This window comes from Mustela putorius, unplaced genomic scaffold (genome assembly GCF_011764305.1).
Source record: "Mustela putorius furo isolate JIRA1106 unplaced genomic scaffold, ASM1176430v1.1 tig00000580_pilon_pilon_pilon, whole genome shotgun sequence".
Lineage (NCBI taxonomy): Eukaryota > Metazoa > Chordata > Mammalia > Carnivora > Mustelidae > Mustela > Mustela putorius.
In genome coordinates this window covers 5,270,564-5,294,273 of record NW_025421423.1, presented here as the reverse complement: position 1 = coordinate 5,294,273, position 23,710 = coordinate 5,270,564, and the positions used below count along the sequence as shown (strand labels likewise).

The following is a 23,710-nucleotide window of genomic DNA, read 5'->3' as shown; positions in this document are numbered from 1 at the left end:
TGTTATGCTGATTTAATATTGTGAGATATGGACCTCATTGTTTTCCTCACTCACTCCTCTCTTTCAGAGACTAAATGCTAAGCATTGCGGTATGTTTTTATGAGAGATACAAAACTGAATCATGATTGGCTTCCCATTTTTGACAATATGGAGCAATGCATACTACCCTGATTCTCCTGCTAATTATAACTAAAAACCCCAGGCAAAGTAAATGAAAGGTGGAGAAAAGAAGACAAACTGTCTAGGGACTCAGAACAATCTGATGGTGAGTTTCCTGTCTGACAACCGGAAACACAAAAGAGCAGATACAAAATTCCCCAGGGAGCCTGCTCTCTCCAGTCAAATGATTGGGAAGGGGGTAGCCCTTGGAGCACTTACCCCTGGCTCTACTCAAAGCACATACAATGAAAGAAACTGTACCTCTTTTCCTCCCCACTGGGCACCACAGAGACTGTGGAGAGGAGCCCTATAAACCATCATGTCCTGAATTAAGCAAAGGAGAGCAATGAAATAGTATCTTACTCCTTCCCGACTAGAGTAGCAGGGAGGATTATGGAGAGAAGGAGGCTGGCGAAAGCAACTCTTTAAATTGGTGCAAGAAGTCAAACTACTCTGAACATTCCATGTGTGAAATTAACCAGAATCAAAGTGCAAGAGTTTTGAGAATTGAACTATGGGTGAATATTACCCAGATTTTAAATCAGCTTAGGTAATACCTAGGTAGGGCAGACCGAAAAGCCCTACAAGAGCTGTGAAAACTAACTTGACATTAGAACCACAGTCCACAAAACTGGAACAGAAAGTTCATTCTAAACCTAAACAGATCTTTAGTCTATTAAATAGAAGATTTAAATAGGATCCTGAGTCTCATAACATAATATACAAAATGTCCAAGATATAATCAAAAATTATTAGACAAAGAACCAGAAAAACATTAACTTAAACAAAAAAAGACAATCAACAGCTACCAATACTGTGATGATACAGATATAATTAACTGACAAGGATCTTAAAGCAACTATAATAAAAATGCTCCAAGAAGCAATTATGAACACTTTTGAAACAAATGGAAAATACAAAGTTGCAGCAAAGAAAGGCAGAATATAAAGATGAACTAAATGAAAATTTCAGAATAATAAACATTTAATAAATAAGTTAGCAAAGAAAATAACTAAAATAAAAACCTCATTGAATGGAGATGACAGAGGAAAGAACCACTGAACTTGATGACAGACCAATAAATATTATCTATCCAATCTGAACAACTGATAAAAAACACAGAAGCAAAAAGAATCCACAGAATCTCAGGGCTCCGTGGGACAGTAACAAAATACCTACCATTCATGCCATCAGAATTCCAGAAAGAGAGGAAAAAGAATGAAGGGCTAAAAACATATTTGAGGGAATAATGGCTGGAAATGGTGCAAATCTGGTGAAAGACACACACCTGCAGATTTAAAAAGCTGAGCAAAACTCAAACAGAATAAACCCCTAGAAACCTCTATGTCAATCATAATCAAATTCCTGGAAACTAAAGAAGAAAAAAATCATGACAGCAGCCAGAAAGAAACAACATTATCTACAAGGGAAAAACAATTCAAATAACAGTGTATTTCTCATGAGAAACTATGGGGTCGATAAGGTAATGACACGGCATTTTTCACATGTTGGGGATAAGAGTGGGGATGAGCTGTTAACCAAGAATTCTATATCCAGTGCTTAGGACTGGGGAGAAGGGGGGGTATTAAAGGGGTTGTAGCTAAAGGGGATAGGGTTTCTTCCTAAAGGGGGTGGGTAATTGTTCTAAAATTAATTGTGGTGATGTTTCTACAACTCTGAATATAGGAAACCCATTGAATTGTATTTCAAATTGGTGAACTGTGTGGTATGGATGTATGGTCAACCTCAATAAAGCTGTTACAAATAGCCCCATTATATATAATTTAAAATTTATATATAATTTAAAATAATTTTTAAAAATTTAAATTAAAATACTAAAAAATTCGAGAAATTCAGGGGAAGACAGGGAAGAAAAAAACAGGAATGAAAAACAGGGAACAGTAAACGCATAGTAAGCTGGAAATCTTAAATCTTAACATTAATAATTCCATTATAGGTAAATGATTAAAAAAAACACCAATAAAAAAGAGAGCTTAAAAATAAAAGAATGAGCACAGATATGCTACGTAAACATGAATTAAAAGAAAGCTGATTAACATCAGATATTAGTATCTTATAAAATAGACTTTAGAGCAAAGATAATTACCAGGAACAAACAGAAGCATTATATAATGATAAAGGCATCAATTCACCAAGAATACTTAACAATCCTAAATGTAGCAAAACCTGATAGAATTGGATGAAACATTTGAAAAATTTACAATTATAATTGGTAACTTCAATACCCCTCTCTCAAAAATTGCTTGAACTGCTAAAATGAAAAGCAGCAAGCATAGAAAAGAACGGAATACCACTATAAAGCAGCAGGATATAACAGATATTTATTGATTGTGTCACTCAACAACAGCCAGATATATAATCTTTTAAAGTACTGATGGGACCATTTACCAAAATAGACCATATAGTGGTCATAAAATAAACATTAACAGATTTAAAGAAGTGAAGTTAAACAAAGTATATTCTCTGACAATAACGTAATTAAACTAGAAGTTGGTAACAGAAAGATAATGGGAAATCACTGAATATGTAGGATTTAAACATCACACAGATAATCCATGAGTTACAGAGAAAATCTCAAGGGAAATTAAAAAACATAATTAAATGAATGAAAATAATACTAGTGATGTAAAGTTCCTACTCTATACATGAAGGGGCTTGGAAGGAAATATATAGCATTGAGTACTTGTATTACAGTAGAACAATAGTTCAAATCAATGGTCTATACTTCTACCTTATGACACTAAAAAAAGAAGACCAAATTTAATCCAAAACAAGCAGAGGAAGTACATAATAAAGATAAGAGCAGAGATCAATGAAATTAAAACTAGAAAAACACTACAGAAAAATCAATGTGGCTAAAAGTTGGTTCTTAGAAAATATCAATGAAATTGATAAATCTCTGATCAGAGTGATCATTAAAAACAGACCAGACAGAAATTTCCAATATCAGAAATGAAAGCAGAGAAAACACTATGGAGCCTGAAGTTATTAAATGGAAAACATGGGAATATCATAAACAATTTTATCCCCATAAGTTCAAATTTAAGTTAAACAGCAAAAGAGAGAGAGAGAAAGAGATACACACACACACACACACACACACACACACACACACGAATAGGATAGAATTGAGAGCACTGAAATAGACCTATAAAAGGTTACGATCAATTGACTTTTGACAAAGGTGCAAAGCCAAATCAATGGATAGTTTTAAGCGAACGGCACGGAATAAACTGGAACTCATATCCAAAAGCAAAAAATGAACAAATCAGAAACTCTCAACCTATACTTTTCACCATGTACAAAAATTATCTCAAAATCAATCATAATCTTAAATGTAACACCTCTATAACTTTATAAAACTTTAAGAAGCAAACCAAAGTGATAACCTCTGTGACCTTGGGTTAGACAAAGATTTCTTAGACATGATACCAAAGAAAAATCCATTTTAAAAATTAATAAATTGGATCGCACCACATTAAAAATACTGTTTGTAAGAACTGTTAAGAAAATAAAAAAGATTGCTACAAATTGGGAGAAATATTTGCAATACACATATTTGGTAAGGTCTCTTACCTAGAATAAATCCACAAAACTAACAGGCAAACTAACAGACTGGGAGAACTATTTGTAAATGACATATCTGATAAAGGATTAGTATCCAAAATACATAAAGAACTTATAAAACTCAACATTGCCAAAAAAAATTCTTACTACTGAATAATAAAAAGACAGATAATGAAATTTAAAGATGGGTAAAAGTGTTGAATAAACATTTCCCCGAATAAGCTTATGAAAAGATGCCCAACATCATTAATACAGAGGGAAATACAAATTCAAACTGCAATATGATAAAATTACATATCTATCGGAATGGCTAAAACAAAACCAAAACTGAAAACAAACCTGACAACAGCAAATGCTGGTGAGGATATAGAACACCTAAAACTGTCAGATATCACTGAGAGTAATTCAAAACGGCACAAGTGGGGCACCTGGGTGGCTCGGTGGGTTGGGCCTCTGACTTCAGCTCTATTTCAGGGTCCTGGAATCGAGCTCCGCATCAGGCTTTCTGCTCAGCAGGGGCCTGCTTCCCTCTCCCCCTCTGCCTGCCTCTTCGCCTGCTTGTGATATCTCTTTCTCTCTCTCTCTCTCTCTCTGTGTCAAATAAATAAATAAAAAAAAACAACCAAAAAACCAAAAGCAAAACAAAATGGCACAGCCACTGCAGAAAACTCTATTTCTGATTAAGTCAAAGATAAACATACTACATAGCCCAATAATCTCTTTCCTAGGTGTTTACTCAGAAGAAACAAAAGCATGAAAGCTTATATTCACATAGAAACTTGTATTTGGATGTTTATGGAAGCCTCATTCATAATTGCTAAAAACCGGAAACAACCCCGTTGTCCTAGTGGAGAATGACAAAAGAACTGTAGTCATCCATACAGTAGAACACTGCTCAGTAATAAAAAGGAATAAACTACTGATCTACTGAACAAGGAACACATTTATGCTAAGTGAAAGAACTCTGTTTCAAAGGATACATATGGTATTCATTTACAGCATATTCTGGAAAAGGTAAAACTATAGGGAGAGAAAACAGACCAGTGATTAACAGTGACTGGGATGTGGGGAGGGACAGATTATAAAGGGACACAGAAGCATTTTGGGTTGTGGGGGAACTTGCCTCTATCTTGATAGTGGTGATTACATGACTCCATATTTGTTAAAATTAAGTAATTGTATACTGCCGAGGATTAAGTTTACTGTATTTATGGTATTATACTTCAATAAGGTTTACTTAAAAACAACAAAAGATACCTCCTGGCTTGCACTTCAAGTGAAAAAATTTTGCTACTTTCATGATGGACAATAATCAGGAATTCATATATAAGTTGAGGGTAAGATACAAGTTGAAAATGAGGATGCCAGTTACTTTTAAAGTATTTTGACATAAACGCTGCTAATGCAGGCGGAAAACTGATCAAATGAAGTATTTTTAAAGGGAAATATTTTTAAATATTTTTAAAGGGAAATATAAAGTATTTTTAAAGAGAAATACAAATGCTAGGGGAAGAAAAAGAAGGTGTTGCACTTCTGTTTGGGTTGTTTTATGCCTAAAATTAAGCCATTGTATTAGCTTTAAATATTTCAATATATATATTTATATATGTAACATTACATAATATATATTTAAATCTTAGACATAATAGGACCCAGAAGTACTTTATAGTTTCTTAGGTAACTTGCTTTGCTGATCCAGGTTCCCCCATATTCCGGTAACAGATCAAGAAAGGTCATTGTTCTTGAAATCTGAAAGAGCCTTACAATTGGTGTGTAACTCCTGGAGGAGGCAGGTGTTCCTTTTTAGAGTCTTGGTTTTGAAGATGGAGGCAAGTTCTGCATTTGATTCAACATATCTGATAACAGAAGTCCCCGTGCACAAGTCTTCTGAGCAGTACAACAGGACTAGCTACCATCCCCTCCACAAGGGCCTCTAATGTCCCATCCAGAAGACTCCAGTGAGTCTATCACTGCGTTTGTACATAAGGACTCATTTAAGCCCAAACTCCCTAACAAAACTAAAACATCTTTACAGGTAGAGCATGTTCCTTTCATCATGTGAGCCCTTCTGGAGTCAGAATGATACTTGTAGAGCATATGCTGTAACCAGGGCAGCCTCTAGCTTTCTTTCACAAAGGACACGCACTCTCTACGGACACTGTCTGCCAGTGCAGAGCAAAGACAGTAGGACCTAGGATTAGCAAGATGATGGTGATTCATATTTAAATTCTCATTGAAAACTTCAGTGAGGGAGAAGATTTAGGAACTGTGGTCACAAGAACAAATGTTGAGAAATGGAGTCCATCACCACATCCCAGGATAACCCTTAACTGATCAGGCTTCTTAGGACCAAAGTGAAGGCAGCACTATGGGGTTAATTAACAGTAACTGGACCTCCTAGGATACAGAACTTAGGACCATTGCTATGCTTTTCCCCAGTCTTCTGTAAGGTACAGGGAAACGTCCAGCCTTCTCTGCAATCAAAAACACTTGTTTTTGGGTGACTAGTGTTACAATTCCCAACACAGAAGATTTCATTGGGTTATGTTATCACCATCCAAGGTGTTAGGCTTGCCTATCTGGCAGAATTCGTGTATTTGAGGAACCTGAAAGCAAGTCCTTCCCTATCTACCATGAGGAAAGCAGCATTCGGCCTCCTTTAGGTCCTGTTTTGAGTTGCTTTAGGGGGATGGTGGCTTTATGGCTAGTTTCTGAGTCATGAGAGTCCTGGCAGGTTCTGAGCTTCTTGGCTAAAAAAGAGAGTATCTGAGAGAGTCCTGTGCATTTACCCACCTACCCTACCCCCTTCCTCAGTTCCCTCAATTATAACATTTAGCTGATGCATTCCGGTCTGTACAACAGCTGAGTTTTACGTTCAAGCAAAACGATTTCCTGTTTGGACGCTTTTGGTAACTGCAACACGCTGTACAAATGTGGTAGGGCTTGGGACGTGAACTAATGCTCACTGGACGGCAGTGCACTTGAATTGGAATTCCTGTCAGAAGCAGCTAATACAGAAAGCAGCTGGCTCGTGTGCTGTGTGGTTTTAATTATTCCGGCAAATGTGGGGTCAACCTCTAATCCGTGACCAGTTGGTGCTCGCTGAACGGGGGCTGGCGTTCCGCATGTGCTTGGCCTAGACGCAGCTCCCGCAGCCGAGCTGGAGCCATGATGGGAAAGCCACCGCCCCACTGCGAGCAATTACTTTAAGGCTGGCTGAAGCAGAAGGAATAACCATTCCATTTGGCTAATGGGATGGTGTGTGCAGAAACCAGAGCTCCAGCTTAGCGGTTAGAAGACACGACTGCCGCTTCTAGTGATGACCAGAGCTACTGCGCCACACTGTCCACCATGAGCCAGGCTAGGCTTCTTTACTAACCTCCTCTTTGCTGGCTCTCAAATGTTAACCTGTGTGTGGCATCAGAGATGCATTTCGTCTGCTCTCACCCACTTCTTACGTCACACCTTTTGCACTGTCACAATCTTGGGAAGGCATTTGTGGTCATTTAAAAAGGATTTGCCGGGGCGCCTGGGTGGCTCAGTGGGTTGAAGTCTCTGCCTTCGGCTCAGGTCATGATTCCAGGGTCCTGGGATGGAGCCCCACATCGGGCTCTCTGCTCAGCAGGGAGCCTGCTTCCTCCTCTCTCTCTGTGCCTGCCTCTCTGACTATTTGTAACCTCTGTCTGTCAAATAAATAAATAAATCTTAAAAAGATAATAAAAATAAAAAGGATTTGCCTATGTTTATAAGGACAACATGGGAAGAGCATAGCGTTCAAAACCAAATAAGCTGGTTTGAGCCTCAGCGGTGCAATTATTGCAACAGAATTTCTTAACTTCTGAGTCTCAGTGTCCTGACATATAAAATGAGAATTATAATAATAACAAGGGACATATTATATTTTGAGGCCACTTGAGCTTTTACAAAATATTTTCACATTCATTTTATCTCATTATAGTTGTTGTTGGCATCTTAAAATAGCATTTATACTTGTTGCCTTTTTTTTTTTTTAAAGATTTATTTATTTTAGAGAAAGAGAGGGTATGAGCAGGGAGAGGGACTGTGGGGGGAGGAGAAAGAGAATCCACAAGCAGACTCCCCAGCTGGGCATGGAGCCCAATTCAAGGCTCGATTCCAGGACCTTGAGATCATGACATGAGCTCAAATCAAGAGCTGGTGCTTAATGGACTGAGCCACCCAGATGCCCCTATAATCACTGACATTTTGAAATTATCATAGCTATTAGATCTTCCATTAGACCTTGCTATTTAATATATTAATAAAATATGATTGTAGGCATATTACTATATTATAATTTTAGAATAGTTTAACATGTGTATTTCAATATAGCTGCTTTTCTTTGGATTCTTATATATCATATTTAAAGCTCTTAAAATATATTTTTAAGAAGGTGTCCGTAAACTTTATCAGATTACCAAAAAGACCTGTAGCACAAAAAATCATTTAGAAAAATCCAGCCTAGGGACGCCTGGGTGGCTTAATGTCACTTAAGCATCTGCCTTCAGCTCAGGTCATAACCTAGAGTCCTGGGATCGAGTCCCACATTGGCTCCTTAATCAGTGGGGAGCCTGCTTCTCCCTCTCCCTGTTGCTCCCCTTGCCTGTACTCTCCCTCTCTCCTACTCTCTCTCTGGCAAATAAATAAAATCTTAAAAAAAGAAAGAAAGTAAGAAAGATCGGTCCAGCCTAGATAACCATTAAGTTCACCAGTCAAGGTTCAGACCTAATCAGTTCTTCCTCTCTTGTGTTTCTTATTCTCTCTGTGTTCATATATATGAATGTGCATGTGCATACAGAAATACCTTCCCTGCTTGGAGGATCCACAGTTCCAATGAGCTTTGGAATCAGACTTCCAAGCTTCAGTCTAAGCTCTGTTACTTATTAGACATGTTACTGAATCTCTCCATACTTCAGTTTCCTCATCTATTTTCAAAATGAGGGTAACAAGAGGACCCAAAACTCTTTGTAGTATTTTGCTGGTTAATGAGTTAATGAGTTGCAAAGTACCAACACAGGGCCTGGCACATATAACATAACTTTAAGAAATGCTGGCTAATTTCATTATTTTTATTAGTATGGGTATATAAACATGTACATCCATAAACACATATGTATAGAGGTGCCTGGGTGGCTCAGTCAGTTGAGCGTCCGTCTCTTGATTTCAGCTCAGGTCATGATGTCAGGGTGGTGAGATCGAGCCTGTGTTGGGCTCCATGCTCAGTACAGAATCTGCTGCTCCCTTTCCCTCCCCCTCTGTCCCTCCCCTGGCTCAGGCACTGGCGTATGTCTGTGCACTCGCAGTCCCTCTCTCTTTCAAATAAATAAGCAAGTAAAAAATTTTAAAAATAACTACATATGGGGGCGCCTGGGTGGCTCAGTGGGTTAAAGCCTCTGCCTACAGCTCAGGTCATGATCTCAGGGTCCTGGGGTGGAGCCCCGTGTCTGGCTCTCTGCTCAGTAGGGAGCCTGCTTCCCTTCCTCTCTCTCTCTCCGCCTACCTCTCTGCCTACTTTTGATCTCTGTCTGTCAAATGAATAAATAAAATCTTTAAAAAAAAACAACTATATATGTCTATAAGCATTTATAAAACATTGAGTGACCCTAGCATTTAAGGTCATTGTTGAGGTAAAGGAAGACCTAACTTGGAATAATGTCACTACTCTACCACTTATGAGACCCCTCGCCCAACCTAACTACTGTGTGGGGAGATGTCATAAACAAAGAGAGAAGACAACTTAGAGATTTGCACTTGTTTAGGACATTGATAGGGCATCAAAAGTTGTAGGAGAATCAGCATGGTGCTGCCTTGTCACTTTACCACTGCAAACAACCCAAACACTACTGGCAGTGATGACAGGACCAATCATTACACACTATGCATATCTTCAAATTATTCTGTTTAGTCTTCACAAAGCAAACAGTATTATTCTCCATTGCATTTAGTGATTTTCCATTTTAAGATATTTCTGAAACTATGTAAGACTCGATCATTTCACTATAAGTCCAACCTGACAATAACAGTAATAAGGTCCTCTTTAATTAACAATAATTGCGCCTCGGATAAACCTCATTGGCTACAATACTGCCACTGGGCAAAGCTAAGGTCCTATATATATTGTCTACTATGTGTCAGGTGTGATGCTAAATTTTTTTTTTCAGATATTCTTGGCATATATCACTATATTAGTTGCAGGTGTATAACATAATAATTTGATATTTGTATACATAGTGAAAAGATCACCACAGTAAATCTAGTTAACATCTGTCACCACACTGTTACAATTTTTTTCTCGTGATGAGAACTTTTAAGATCTACTCTCATAGAAACTTTCAAATAAACAATACAGTATTATTAACTATAGTCACCCTTGATGTTTTACGGTCATTGTCCTGATGAACTCTCACATAAGCAAAGTATTATAGTCCATAGTTTTCAGATAAGGAATTGAGACTCAGAAAGATTAAGTGGCTTATCTGGGGGAATACTGCTAGTAAGTGACAAAACAAAAACTCAAAATTTGGGTTTATCTGACTCTAAAACCCACATTCTTTCTATGATACTACATTGTATAGTAATAAAATGAATCTACTAACTTCTATTATCAACTATATCGCTGGTATTCAAATTATTTGAGTTAAGAGAAAAAACTACATATTTACAAATGATAGCCATGGTATATGAGGAATTTACTATGTATGTTTTTGCTTTTACAGCCCAGGACTGAGCCTTAAGGTATCTGAATCGAGGATGTAATATTGTGTTAAAACATTAATCCGTTGTATTAGGTTAGACACTAAAAATTGCTACTAAAATGATGTCTCATTCAGGGAAAGCCTCTTCAGTCCTCCTCCAGAACAATGGGTGGCAGAGAAAGTGTTCGATTTAATTAGTTGTGTATGTAGAAAGAGATGCTCATCTGTTTCCATGGAGTTGAACACATCACTGACATACTTCTCCATGGAAACAGAGAAGGGAAAACAGAAAATGTGAAAGTGAATGAATTCAGTGAGCAGTTGGTGAGCAAAGATTCAGGAAAAAAAGAATTCATCCTGTAGTACTACGTTACTAGTCTAGGAAAGAGAAATAGCATATATTTAGAGATCATCAAGATGCACTACATAAAAGAAGACGTAAGATACACTGAGATTTAAGATGACATGGTTGTTGTCTTGGGAGGGATATACAAATACTAGGAAATGCCAAGAGCACAGGTATGTCTGTCTCTGCACAGACAACATAATGGCAGAATTCTGAAAGGATGAGCAGGGTTACAGCTCAAAGTCGGTAAGGAGACAAGGTGATAGAACACAGAGGGAACACATTTATAAAGTAAATTTATCAGCTCTATACTAGTTTCACATAATTTTTTCTGCTTTGTTTTGAAGGATTTTTTTCCTTAAAAAAATCTTTTTGGGGGGGATTTAAAATCATAGGAAGATTTCAAGTTTTGTTATGTAACACAATTGTTAATTTGCATGACTGAACCTGTACAACCACTTTTAATTTATGTTTTATTTCTTTTGAAGGTTATTTTTCATTAAAACCATAAACAGTTCATTTTATAAGATGTTCTTCCTTGAGGTAGTCTGACTTAAAAAAAAATTTCCAATGGAATTTAGCGCAAACTGCCCCTCAAGTCAATTTAATTTAACTTAATTTAATTCAATTCAACTCGATTCACAATTAATCCCGGCCCTCAAGACGATTATAGGCTTCTTGGGAGGACAGGTACTTAAAAGAATGATTACAACATTTATTGACTCCTTCAACAAATATATCTTATGTCCCTACTATGTGCTGAGTACTGTTCTGGATTTTGCAGATACAGTGATGGATTAAATAGACCCTGTTTATTCTCACAGAATAAGTATTTTTTTAAAAAAAGATTTATTTATTTATTTTAGAGAGAGGGTCTGTGCACGTGTGCATGCACAAGCCAGGGGGTGGGGTGGAGGAGGGGAGAGGGAGAGAGAACCTCAAGCAGACTCCCCTTTGAGCGTGGAATATGTCACAGGGCTCGATCTCATAACCCTGAGATCATGACTGGAGCTGAAATCAAGAGATGGATGCTTAACCGACTGAGCCACCCAGGTGCCCCTTGTTTTGTTTTCTCTTAATTAAAGAGTGGACTGAGGTAAAGAATCTTGGTTGTGGTACAAAGAGTGATAATTGCTCCCCATATCCATTTGGATTTTTCTAAGAATCGAGCACCCTGAATTTTAGCTGGGCATGATGCCATCAAAGGAGAGACACGTTAGCTTCCTTTGTCCACGGTGTGGCTCTGTGCCTAAGTCCTGTCCTCCTAAATGACAAATGGCTTTACTGAACTCCCCCTGCTCCTGCTGGCGGGGTTATGGCTACAACGGAAGCATCTGCTTTTGCCCCCCAGATGGAAGCCACATGTTGACAATGGCAGAGCCAAGTCCTAGATGATTTTGTGAAGTGGAGATTTCTACCCACCATAGGCTGCCCACTTACATCTGCACTATGATGGGAATAAAATATATGTCGACCTTTACTTTTTATTTTTTAAAAAGATTTTATTTATTTGACAGAGAGAGAAAGAGAGACAGAAAGAGCACAAGCAGAGTGAGCATCAGGCAGAGGGAGAGGGAGAAACAGGCTCCCCACTGAGCAGGACTCTGGGATCATGACCTGAGCTAAAGGCAGGTGCTTAACCAACTGAGCCGCCCGGGTGGCCCTATTCTTCTCCCTTTCTTAAGTCACTACCAGAGCAGTTCAGCCTGTGACTGATACAGTTATGATGGGACGTGGAGACATATGAAAATACCCAGAGGGGGATGAAGGAATAGGGAAGGGATTTTTTAAATGATAGAGACAACAGAGCATGTTTAAATATTGATGGGAAGAATATGAAATAGAAGAAAAGGTCAAAGGGGTTATAACCACAAGTCTTTTTTTTTTTTTTTAAAGATTTTATTTATTTATTTGACAGAGAGAAATCACAAGTAGATGGAGAGGCAGGCAGAGAGAGAGAGAGAGGAGGAAGCAGGCTCCCTGCTGAGCAGAGAGCCCGATGCGGGACTCGATCCCAGGACCCTGAGATCATGACCCGAGCCGAAGGCAGCGGCTTAACCCACTGAGCCACCCAGGCGCCCCATAACCACAAGTCTTAAAAAAAAAATGGTAGCAAGTTCCTGGAAAGGTAGGAAAGGATGGAATAATGGAAGAGAGAGCATGTTGGAGTACCTTTGGCAGAAAGGGGTATTTGCTGTGTTTTGGCAGAAACAGAGAAGACGCGTGCAGATGTAGTCTGATTTGCAGATATTATGCTGAAAGGTGAGGGAGTTCCTACTAAAGTCTTCATTTTCTGTGGGGAACATGAAGCATTAGGTGAGAATGGAAGGAGGGCGGACTGGCGGTCAGAGGTTTCGGCAGAATGAGAAGGTAGGAAATCCTCTTTATGGAGAAGTGCGGTGGGATGAAGGGCCAGTGCGGACTGCCTCCCTGAAGCAGGTAACCACATTATGGTCTCTGCGACCAGTGGGATTGTTCAGGGGTTGGCAGAGGTTTATGGATTAGGTCTGTCCACGGTTCCGACTGCAGCAGCCAAGTTCCACCGGTGAGGAGAAAAGTTGATTTTTCTAAGGTAAAAATTTTAGTAGTCGATCACGGAATCAGGGCTGAATGGCGGGGCAAGTAAAGACAGAAGGAGATGCGTATTCAAAACTGCAGAAGATAATGGGTTGCTAGTCTCAGTGACTTGAAAAAAAATTTTTTTTAAAGATTTTATGTATTTATTTGAGAGAGGTGGGGACAGTGATGGAGATAGTGAGAGAGCACAAGTGGGGAGGAGAGGGTGAAGCAGGCTCCCAGCTGAGCAGGGAGCCCACATGGGGCTCCATACTAGGACTCCGAGATCATGACCTGAGCTGAAGGCAGACACTTAACCGACTGAGCCACCCAGGTGCCCCTTGAAAAACTATTGTTCCCTTGGGTGCCTGGGTGGCTCTGTCGTTAAGCATCTGCCTTCAGCTCAGGTCAAGATCCCAGAGTCCTGGGATTGAGGCCAATATTGGGCTCCCGGCTTGGTGGGAAGCCTGCTTCTCCCTCTCCCACTCCCCGTGTTGTGTTCCCTCTCTCGCTGTGTCTCTCTCCGTCAAATAAATAAATAAAATCTTTAAAAAAAAAAAGAAAAACTACTGTTCTCATCTGTAGGTGAACTGGAAGCAAGAGAGTTTCAATTGAATGGTGGAATGTTTGAATGACTGACTCAGAGATTACTGAAGATATCCCGTTCCAAGGAGTAACTGTGAATGCAGGTAGCTAATTTGAAGCTGAGGTATCAGGAGATAATGTTTCTGATAGAGAAGAGAAACCTTCACAGAGTATGTAGTAAAAGAATTTTGTCTTTAGAGATAAGTAGGAGGGGTGCCTGGGTGGCTCAGTGGGTTGGGCTTCTGCCTTCGGCTCAGGTCATGATTCCAAGGTCCTGGGATTGAGTTCCGCATCTGGCTCTCTGCTCCTCGGGGAGTCTGCTTCCCTTATTCTCTCTCCGCCTACTTGTGACCTCTGTCTGTCAAATAAATAAATAAAATCCTTTAAAAAAAATAAAGATAAGTAGGAGTATAGCAGAGAAGAGGATAAGGAAGTGGGAGATAGAAAAGAGGAGAGGAGACAGATATATAGAGAAAAGTAAGACAAAATTCATGACATTTGGGGGAACGGAAAGCCTAGCCAGAGGTTAGGGTGCATGGATAGAAGATTTTGGAGAAACTGGGGATGTAGGACAAAAATGAATTCTGATGGAACCAGTATGGAAATTTAAGTAGTATGGACTTTATTTTAAAGCCCCAAGTTGTCAATCATGTCAGTAGACACTGGTGTGTAAAAAGATTAAAAACAATATACATTTTTATTTCTTTTCTTGAAATAAAGACTAATGACTTCTGCATAGGTGGAAATGTGGTTTTCTACATCTAAAAAATTCTTACCCACTTTTGTCCTTGAATACTCTCTCTCCTACTCAGTTGGTTCTCTCCCTCTAGAACTTTAATACTGAGCCTCTCTCTCTGTTTATATATGATAGGGAGAATGTTGAATCAATTTGAATTAATGATAGGGAGAACACTGAGTCAATTTTAAATCATTACAATTTAAGTTATTTGTAAGCTTTAGTACTTTGGGTATATACCGAATGTCAAAGATCACTATCCACTATCTCATTCTAGATTTCTGTTACTATAAAGATGAATTAATTCTCTTAGCACCTTGGAGTACATAGCCAGATTCAGTGTCAAGCACACAAATATTTCTCAAGTACCTTTCACCTAATCCTAATCCATATTCTTAAGTTTCAGGACTTAATTACTTTCCTGTTCAACTTCTGGAGTGAAATATAAATAATGATACATTGCCATTAAAATGTGTGAGTACAGTGCAGTTAAAACTAAGATTAACATACTCCCTTCGAACAGAGTTATTTTTAACGTTTCTGTATTCATGGGGACAACTCACCTATGATGAGCCTGTGGAGAGTGCCCTTATCTCCATTAATAGCAGCAGCATGAACTTGAGATGCTAATGAGGAGCCAGGAAGGAACAAGTTCTCTGACCTGTTCATAGTCTTCTCAACAAATGGAGCACCCTGAAACAATGATTTAAACATGACTAGATGCAGAAAACATGTCTGAAAGCTGTTTCATCAGTCCCAAGTGGGTATATTATAAATATGGCTGAATAGAAGTATTTGATGAGGGGGTTGTCTGGGTGGCTCATTCGGTTAAGTGTCTGCCTTCAGTTCAGGTCATGATCTCAGAGTTCTGGGATGGAGCCCCACATATCGGGCTCCCTGCATGGAGGGGAGTCTGCTTCTCTCTCTCCCTCTCCCTCTGCTGCTCCCCGCTGCTCTGCTCTCACTCTCTCTCAAATAAATAAAATCTTAAAAAAAAAAAAAGAGAGAGATATTTGACAAGGATTCGAAAAGTCTACGGTTCTGGTCCTACCTAGAATTGCCATATTGTGGCAAATTAGATGACCCTTTGTACAAGTTGCTCATCTGTAAAATGAGAGAGCTGGCAGCTCCTAAGACTCTTGCCAGGGGTTATCTTTTTTTGTTTTTTAAAGATTCTATTTATTTATTTGACACAGAGATAGTGAGAGAGGGAACACAGCAGGGGAGTGGGAGATGGAGAAACAGGTTTCCCGCTGAGCAGGGAGCCTGATGTGGGGCTTGATCCTAGGACCCCAGGATCATGATCCAAGCCAAAGGCAGACACACAATGACAGAGCTACCCAGGCACCTCAGTATCAGGGGTTATTTGAGGAAAAAAAAAAAGGTTCAGTATTTAACCTTAGGCATAGGGCTCAAAAGCCACAGAGACTTTTTCTTTCAATATATGTATTTATTTATTTATTGGAGAGAGAGCGAGAGCAAGAGAGATCACAGAAGGAGAGGGAGAAGCAGACTTCCTGCTGAGCAGGGAGACTGACACAGGGCTAGATCCCAGAACCTGGAGCTGAAGGCAAATGCTTAAGGGACTAAGCCACCCAGGTGCCCAAGCCACAGTGACTTCTGATTTGATGCCACATAATACTAAACATCAGAACTGATGTTGGGAATAAAGATGATGAACAAGCCACATCGTCAGGTCAAAATCAACTAGATTTAAGTGCTAAAATTTGCATACTTCTAAAAAAAATAAATAGTACTTTTTTCTCTCATCCTGACGAAAGGAAGAATTTTTATTTGTCTCTCCTTATGCCTCTTGACTTTAGGATTTCGCTTGGAAAACTACATCATTAGGGTCAACCATATTTCATTGGGAAAATTTTGTTCTGACTGGTAGTCTGATATGGTTTGCTAGAACCTTCTAGAAATGCATTAGTTGCATAGAAACCGTGAGCTGTCCAGCACAAGGCTGTTGTAGCAGAGGCTGGATTATGTCAGAAACACAGCATGAAGAATTCAAACACCTGATGGGAATGAAAAAGGGGTAGTTCCATCAATGATGTTAAACTTCCTTCCTAAAGGCAAGATACCATATCAAAGTTGAATGCCTGCAAGGACCAGGCTTTACCTACCGGGAGGGTACAAAGTGTAAGAAACAAAAGGAGTCATGCGGAGCGTGGTAAACTGGAGCATACATGCATATCTAAAGAAAGCAGCTGCTAATCAGCTAATTAACAGCTGCCAAAAGGGCAGACAAGCCCTCTTCTGATTTCACCAAAAAGTGTCACTCCAATCTCTGATTTCAGAGGATCTGGGAGCTTTGTAGGAGAAATTTATCACCAGTGATGAGTTAGTACTTGTGTTGTCATTGACAAGGATTATTGGTTCAAATTCTGCCTTAAAGTCAAAGTGTTTTCTTAATTTTGGTAAAGGTCAGCTCTTCATGTTTTTATTTTGCTGACAATTTGAGTTAACATGCTGGCAGAAAATATGGGCTTTGTGAGACACTTCTGTCATGTCAGAAAAACCACTGTCACAGGCAGGATTATGCTGAAGTTACTTGAAAGAAGCTGCAAAACGGGTGGAGGTAGAAACACAGGAAAGGAGGAATTGGAGGAGGGCTCTAGGCCTGATTCTGTTAATAATAAGCAGAGTGCCCTTAGGCTACCTCAGCTCTCTGATTTTCTGTAAAATATGAGCAATGAAAAAGACGACATTGATTCATTCAGTAAGTTGAGTGCTATGTGCTAGGCACTGTTCTGAACTCTAATACATGCCAATTCAGATTCTAAGTGATCAGAGTTTTAGGCATAATCTCCCTCGCCCCAAACCTCTTCATACCCTTTGAAAAATAGATGAAAGTTTGATCTCAGTTATATACATTTCACCCCATAATTATTAGCACTTAGCACAGTAACAGGTACATAGCTGGTATCAGTCAATATTTGTCCAGTGAAAAGTCATAGGTTGAGTGCTAAGTCCAGAGGGCGAGCAGGATCAAAGTTTAATTTCTTGGACTAAAGAGGTCATACTCATTGAGCATCTGCTCTTTTAAAATTCTCCATTTCTGTATTTTCTGTGAGAGAGGTAGTGAAGTGGCCTAGAGATAAGAACACAAGACTAGAAGAGAGAGACCTAACTAAAAGTCTTGGTTCTACCACTATCTAATTTTGCCACCTGGGGAAGGTTCTCTAGGGCCCTTTACTAGCTCAAGAAAAATCCCAAATATATTTATACACACACACAAACACACACACACAAACAGTGCTTCTTTTTTTTAGCAAATAATTTTTAGAGATGAATAGTAAAACCGCTTAGTCAATTATAAAGTCCTATAAAATGTACAGATACCATTAACCAATCATAAAACCAGCCAGTGTAATAAATGCTTTAATAATTACAACAGTACAAAAATAGTGGTGCAGCAGTCACAAGCGAAAGAAAAGTCTTTCTGATCAGGACTAAAGGGTTGGTTTTTTGGTTAAGTTCTCAGAGATGGTGACACTTGAGATGGCATTCTAGATAGAGAAAGGGCTAAATCCATTCCATGGCAGCAGGACAGCTAGAGTACAGGCAAGGAGTACGGAGAACCTCAAGAAAGCAGAACTGTTTTCAGCAGCATGCCTCCCAAGAACTTAGTACTGATTGTGTGGTTAATATCTGGGACACGTGGACCTGGCTCGGTGTTTGCAGATGAGGCTGGGGAGCTAACTAGGGCCAGATTAAGATCCTCAATTGCTTGGCTAATGAATTCCGTAATTATCCTGTAGGAGCGATCCATGCATTAGTAGTAATCACAGTCGCACTGAGCTTTTCAGTTTACAATGTGCTTTCCCATATTATCCCACATCAACTCCCTACACAAACCCAGAGACAATTAGGGAGAAGTCATCGACTCATTCAACTGCGGCCCTGAGAGGTGGCCGACTTTATAATGCAGTAATTAGCGCAGAAAGAAGAGGCAACAGGCGAGGAGGCTAGTGATGAAGGATCAGGCCAGAGCCCAGGTCAGGTGGGCCTGGAGTCTCAGTCAGGGACCAAGGCAATGATGCAGATCGATCGGGAGTTTCCCCAGCCAGGCCCCTTCCTACTCACCCTCGCCTCCTCCAGGACTCACGTCCCGGGGGCGGCTCCAGGAGGTACGACCCCGCAGTGGGCCGCCCCTCCCGCCAGGACTGTACACTACATCCGTCTGGGAGAGACCCCAGCGTGCTGAAACTAGAAGAACCCCCTCCGAAGGCCGCCCGAGGCGCTCGACCGCACTTCCCTCTGGGAATTGTAGTTCCCATCCTCTAAAAACAGAGGTTCGTCGTCCTCCGCCCTTTCTATCCCACAGGACCCCGCGCGCGGAGGAGTCGGTGGACCTGCGACGAGAGCCTGATGGGAAAGAAGTTCTGGATGCCCGATGACGTACTCAGCGAGAGGCGTTCAGGACTACATTTCCCAATATGCTCCGAGGTGGGCAGGACCCGGAAGTGAGGGCGTGCGAGGCCTCTCTGGAAGTTGTCCCGGGTGTTCGCCGCTGGAGCTCCGGGTCCAGAGGACGAGGTGCCGCTGCCGGGAGGATCGTCCGCTGCCGCCGGCTCCCGGAGCCCAGCCCTTTCCTAACCCAACCCAACCCTGCCCAGTCCCAGCCGCGAACCCCGGCGTTACCATGAATCCTGCCGTCTTCCTATCCTTACCCGACCTCAGATGCTCCCTGCTGCTCCTGGTGAGTGAGTGAAGGAATGACAGACCCTTCGACCGACTGTCGGACGGCCTCACGCCCTCGCTAAGGGGGGAACACAGCTGCCTCCACCCTTGCCTTCCTATTTTTTCCTCCGGTAGCGAGGAGTGCACCCTCCCCCGCTGCCTTCACTCTCTGCATCCGTCTGTACGCTTCCCAGGCCCGCGGTACCCGAGGCCTGAGAAACCACGGTCGGAGGTTGGGTCCTGGAAACTGGAGAAATTAGCCTTGGGAGAAGGATACGTGGGAGGGTCACGGGCGAGGAGCTCTCCCTTCCCCCAGGCTAACGGAGGTTGTTTCAGGCTCGAGGGCTCCTGGACCTGCTGGGAGCTTGAATTGAAAAGGACGGGAGACAGACCTACTGTTCCCTCCCACCCCCTCCCTTTGGGAAGGCCGACAGGTGCTGGGGTCCTGGGAATCTCACGCCAGAGCTCTGAAACGGTGCCCGGGTTGGCAGAGGGCTCTGTTGTGGCTTGATGCGATTGGTTGGGAACCCGGAACTGGAGGCAGATTTGGAGTCCACCCGGGGAATAAAGGTTTGAAGGGTGGAGACAGTGCCTCTCTGAAAACCTCAGCTCAAGGCCAACCTCAGATTTGTCACACATCCCCCCTCTCCGAAATTTAAGCAGAATTGCCAGTGCTCCTGATTTAAGAATGACCAGGTTTTCTGCATATATTTGCACTCATTCCTAAACTTCCTCACCTGCTTGGCTCCATCCCATCCTGTAAAGGAACCCAGTTCCTCTTCCTCCAAAGTACACCTCGAATGTACAGCCCAAGTAATTCAGGCTGCAGGTCAAATTGAGAAAAAAGTGAAGGACGGACTCCATATGGCAAAATGACGTACCTTTAATCGAGCTGTTATCATGCAATATTGGAAAATACTTTAATTGTGGTAGGTTTTGGAAACCGAATTTAAGATGAACAGTAGGTCAAACTCACTTATTGTTTTTTTTTTAACAATTTAAAAAGCATAATTCAGTGACTCATAATTAAGTGACTTGTATAGCTAGCTGGTTACTGGCAGAACCGGGACTTGAGGCCCGTTTCTTGACTTGCGATGCTTATTCCACCATAGCACGTTACACTTTTAATATTTGTATTTGGAATTCTTAATTTCTCTCTCCCCCTTCACCACCTCCCCCGCCTTTCTTTCCCTCTCTCCATTTTTTCCTTTTGATTTGCAAGTCCTATTAAAAAGCCATATACAGTATTTGGGTCTTCTCAGAGAAGAAGCACTATGAAAAACTAAAGGGGATGTCAAAGTACTTTTGAGAACTAAGAGTTGGATATACACATGTCATATTAAATGATGAATTGTCTTACTGCCATTTCTTGTACAGCAGTGACTTTTCTATAGAGTAAAATATTCTGTAGAGAGCTCTTTTTGGTAATTGCATTAATACACTGTGCTTCTCTTCCTTTTAGAAGTACTGGAATAAAATTCATTGTTATTAAAGACTACTCTTACTTTAAAGATACTAGATATTAATCTTTTCCCTATCTGTAAAATGATAAAATGCTCTCACTTGTGAGTTGTCTGCTAGAAATTACTTTTAGGTTACAAAAAAATCCAAAAACAAAAATAAAATCAACCAAAAAAACAAAGGACAAAAATCCTAAGACATTAGAAAAGTTGAAATACTGAATAGGAAAACTACATCAGATGTACTTCCCTGGAATGGTATGTTTGCTTACAAAACTTAGTTTAAGAAGGAGAAAGTATTTATTTTGAAATAATTCATACTTTTTGTAGAAAACCTACAAATCTATTTAAATATAAAAAGATTTTCCCCCAATAATTCTAAAATCTAATTAACAGTTTGTATATTTAAGTAAACATAGAGGAATAGAAACTTAGAAGACATTTTAGAGAATACTTATAAAGTTAATGGACTTGAAAATAAAGCCCAAGAAAAGGTTTAATAAACCAGAATTACAAGTCAAGCTAGATTCAGTTTGAACACAGTGTTTACCAAAGCAGTTTTAATTATCCTAGATTAGTTAGCAAATATTTATAAAACATCTGTTTAATCACTACTTGAGCTATCTAACTGGTAATTCTGTCCTAGTGATGGAACCTGCTTCATCAGCATCCCACCTGTTTAAAAATATATCCTTTATCTTCCCCAATGTACTTTCTTCCTCCACCCTCCAACTTCCCCTCTCAGACTTCAAGTTACTCCCTCCCACATACAGTCATCGAATATCCAAGTTCCCACCTAGCTGAGGTCATCATTTTTCCCTCAGATGGCCTGCACTAAAAAGCCATATGTTCTCTTACTACAGTACTTTTTTTTTTTTTCCAGGCAAACTATACCTCAGCCCTAAAGAACTAAATCTGTTCAGAGTGTTCAGAGTTAGTGGTGTTCTTAAGATAATAGCTGAAGCATATAATCTTTAGACTTCCTAGTAAAAAATAATTTTTTTTTTCCTGATCTCAGAAACATTTTGGATTGTAGCACTCTAATGCTTAAAAAGCCTTTCTGGGATGGGTAACTAAATGCACAAGCTCAATGTGGTAACTTTTTTCTTGGGATTTCATATATATTTCATATTTGAATATATAAGGCAAACTAAATGTCCTTTAGTTTTCATATTTGTTCTTCATGTTTTGTGGATGACTGGAGTGCTGGAGACAGCAGTGATTCTCTGTTAACAGCTCTGTGTATGAAATACCTGGATTGGGAAATTGCTTCCAGTTGTGTGTGCTTTTTTTTTTTTTTTTTTTTTTGAGAAGGCAGTGATAAGCAGAGTGGGGTGCGGTTGGCAGGGTGCAGGAAAGGGGAAGGGCTAGAGAGAGAGAAAGAGAGAATCTTAAGCAGTCTTCACGCCTAGCATTGAGCCATGCTGGGCCCAATCTCAGGACCCTAAGATTATGACCTGATTTGAAATCAGGAGTGGGATGCTTAACGGACTGAGCCACCCAGACCCCTTCATTTTTTAATTTATTGTTGAGGAACTAGATCCTCTGTCATTCAGAATTTTCCATATTTGGATATTGCTGATGGTATCCCTGTGTGTGGTTTTATGTTTCTCTCTTCCTTGTGTTTCCTATAAATTTGTAATTAAATTTATGTGGTCTCAACCACAACTCAGTGTATAGTTTGGTATAGTTTGTTTCATTTAGCTTTCATTTTTTAGTTTTCAAAAACTTACCTTCTAGTGTATAATTTTGTAAAATTTACTGCTTCTAAAACTAAATCCATAAAGCAAACTATTTGGACGAATCTAGCTTCTGTTCCTCTCTGTATGGTATTATCCCTCCTAATGTAAGAAACTTTAAAATTATTTTTAAAAGATTCAGCAGTCTGCTTGTATGTGTGTGTATATGTTTCTCCCTCCCCTTTGATAAACCGTAGCTTATTATACTTTACTTTTTTTTTCTTTTTTAACTTTAAAGTGTATGAAAATGTTAAATCACTAAGTTGTACGCCTGAAAGTAATATTACACTGTGTGTTAACTAACTAGAATTTAAATAAAAACTTTTTAAAAAAGTGTATCCTAGAGATCAGGATAGAAATATTCCTTATTTCTTCTTAAACTGTTTATTGCTTCCTTTGGTAGATGTACCAGATCCACTTGTTTCCCTTCTTCTGCTGTAGCAAATAGTTCTGCAAAGATTATCTGGTGCATACATGTTTTTGCTAGTGATTTTCCAACATTGTAACAGGATTTCCATATATCCTTGTTAATAAGGTATGATATGGACAGATAGGGTGTTTGTCAATGTGATTGGTGAGAAATGATATCTCAGTGTATTTTGATTTGTTTTTTAATATGAATGTGATAGAGTTTTTTATGGGTAAAGGCCGTTTGCATTAGAGTTCTTAACTCATTTCTTTAGTTGATTCTATGATGCAGCATGAGAATATACTATCGTCTCAGAATTGCGTAATATTTCTGGTGGGTTAAACTTATAAAAATCTTGGAGAAGATGTCTGATTGCTGCAGTTATTGAAAACTATTTTCTAGGGGTGCCTGAGTGGCTCAGTTGGTTAAACAGCCAGCTCTTGATTTTGGCTGAGGTCATGATCTCAGGGTCCTGGGGTTGATCCCTGCTCCTCCCCCTCCCCAGTCTGATTTCGCTGGGGAATCTGTTGAAGATTCTCTCCTTCTCCCTCTGCCCCTCCCCCTTGCTCCCTTGTGCACGTTCTGTCTCTAAAATAAAATAAATCTTTAAAAAATTTTTTCTATACTCACTGTGATTTTTAATAGCTTTATAATAACTCAGCCTTTAGATGCACTTTAATTTACTTCATCTTTTGTTAAGACATTTAGATTATTGGTTATTTCCAATTTT

At 39.8% G+C, this 23,710-nt stretch overlaps 2 protein-coding genes and 1 non-coding gene across 4 annotated transcripts in view; 1 reads left to right on the top strand and 2 right to left on the bottom strand.

Annotated features, from left to right (window-relative positions):
- INVS (inversin) overlaps positions 1-19,023 on the bottom strand; it is a 167,032-nt gene extending 148,009 nt beyond the window's left edge. For both annotated transcript variants that reach the window (XM_004747697.3, XM_045081628.1), the window contains exons 1-2: positions 18,776-19,023; positions 15,247-15,376 (exon numbers count right to left, since the gene is read on the bottom strand). In XM_004747697.3, coding sequence (XP_004747754.2) covers positions 15,247-15,352 — 106 coding nt within the window. In that variant the 5' untranslated portion in view covers positions 15,353-15,376; positions 18,776-19,023. The remainder of the gene's footprint in view (positions 1-15,246; positions 15,377-18,775) is intronic.
- LOC123392500 lies at positions 9,720-9,867 on the bottom strand. The gene has a single exon (XR_006607224.1). It is a non-coding gene; the product is annotated as a U4 spliceosomal RNA (small nuclear RNA).
- A 47-nt stretch (positions 19,024-19,070) lies between the features above and the next one.
- ERP44 (endoplasmic reticulum protein 44) overlaps positions 19,071-23,710 on the top strand; it is a 93,014-nt gene continuing 88,374 nt past the window's right edge. The window contains exon 1 of the mRNA XM_004747696.3: positions 19,071-19,391. Within this exon, the coding sequence (XP_004747753.3) occupies positions 19,086-19,391 (306 nt within the window). The 5' untranslated portion in view covers positions 19,071-19,085. The remainder of the gene's footprint in view (positions 19,392-23,710) is intronic.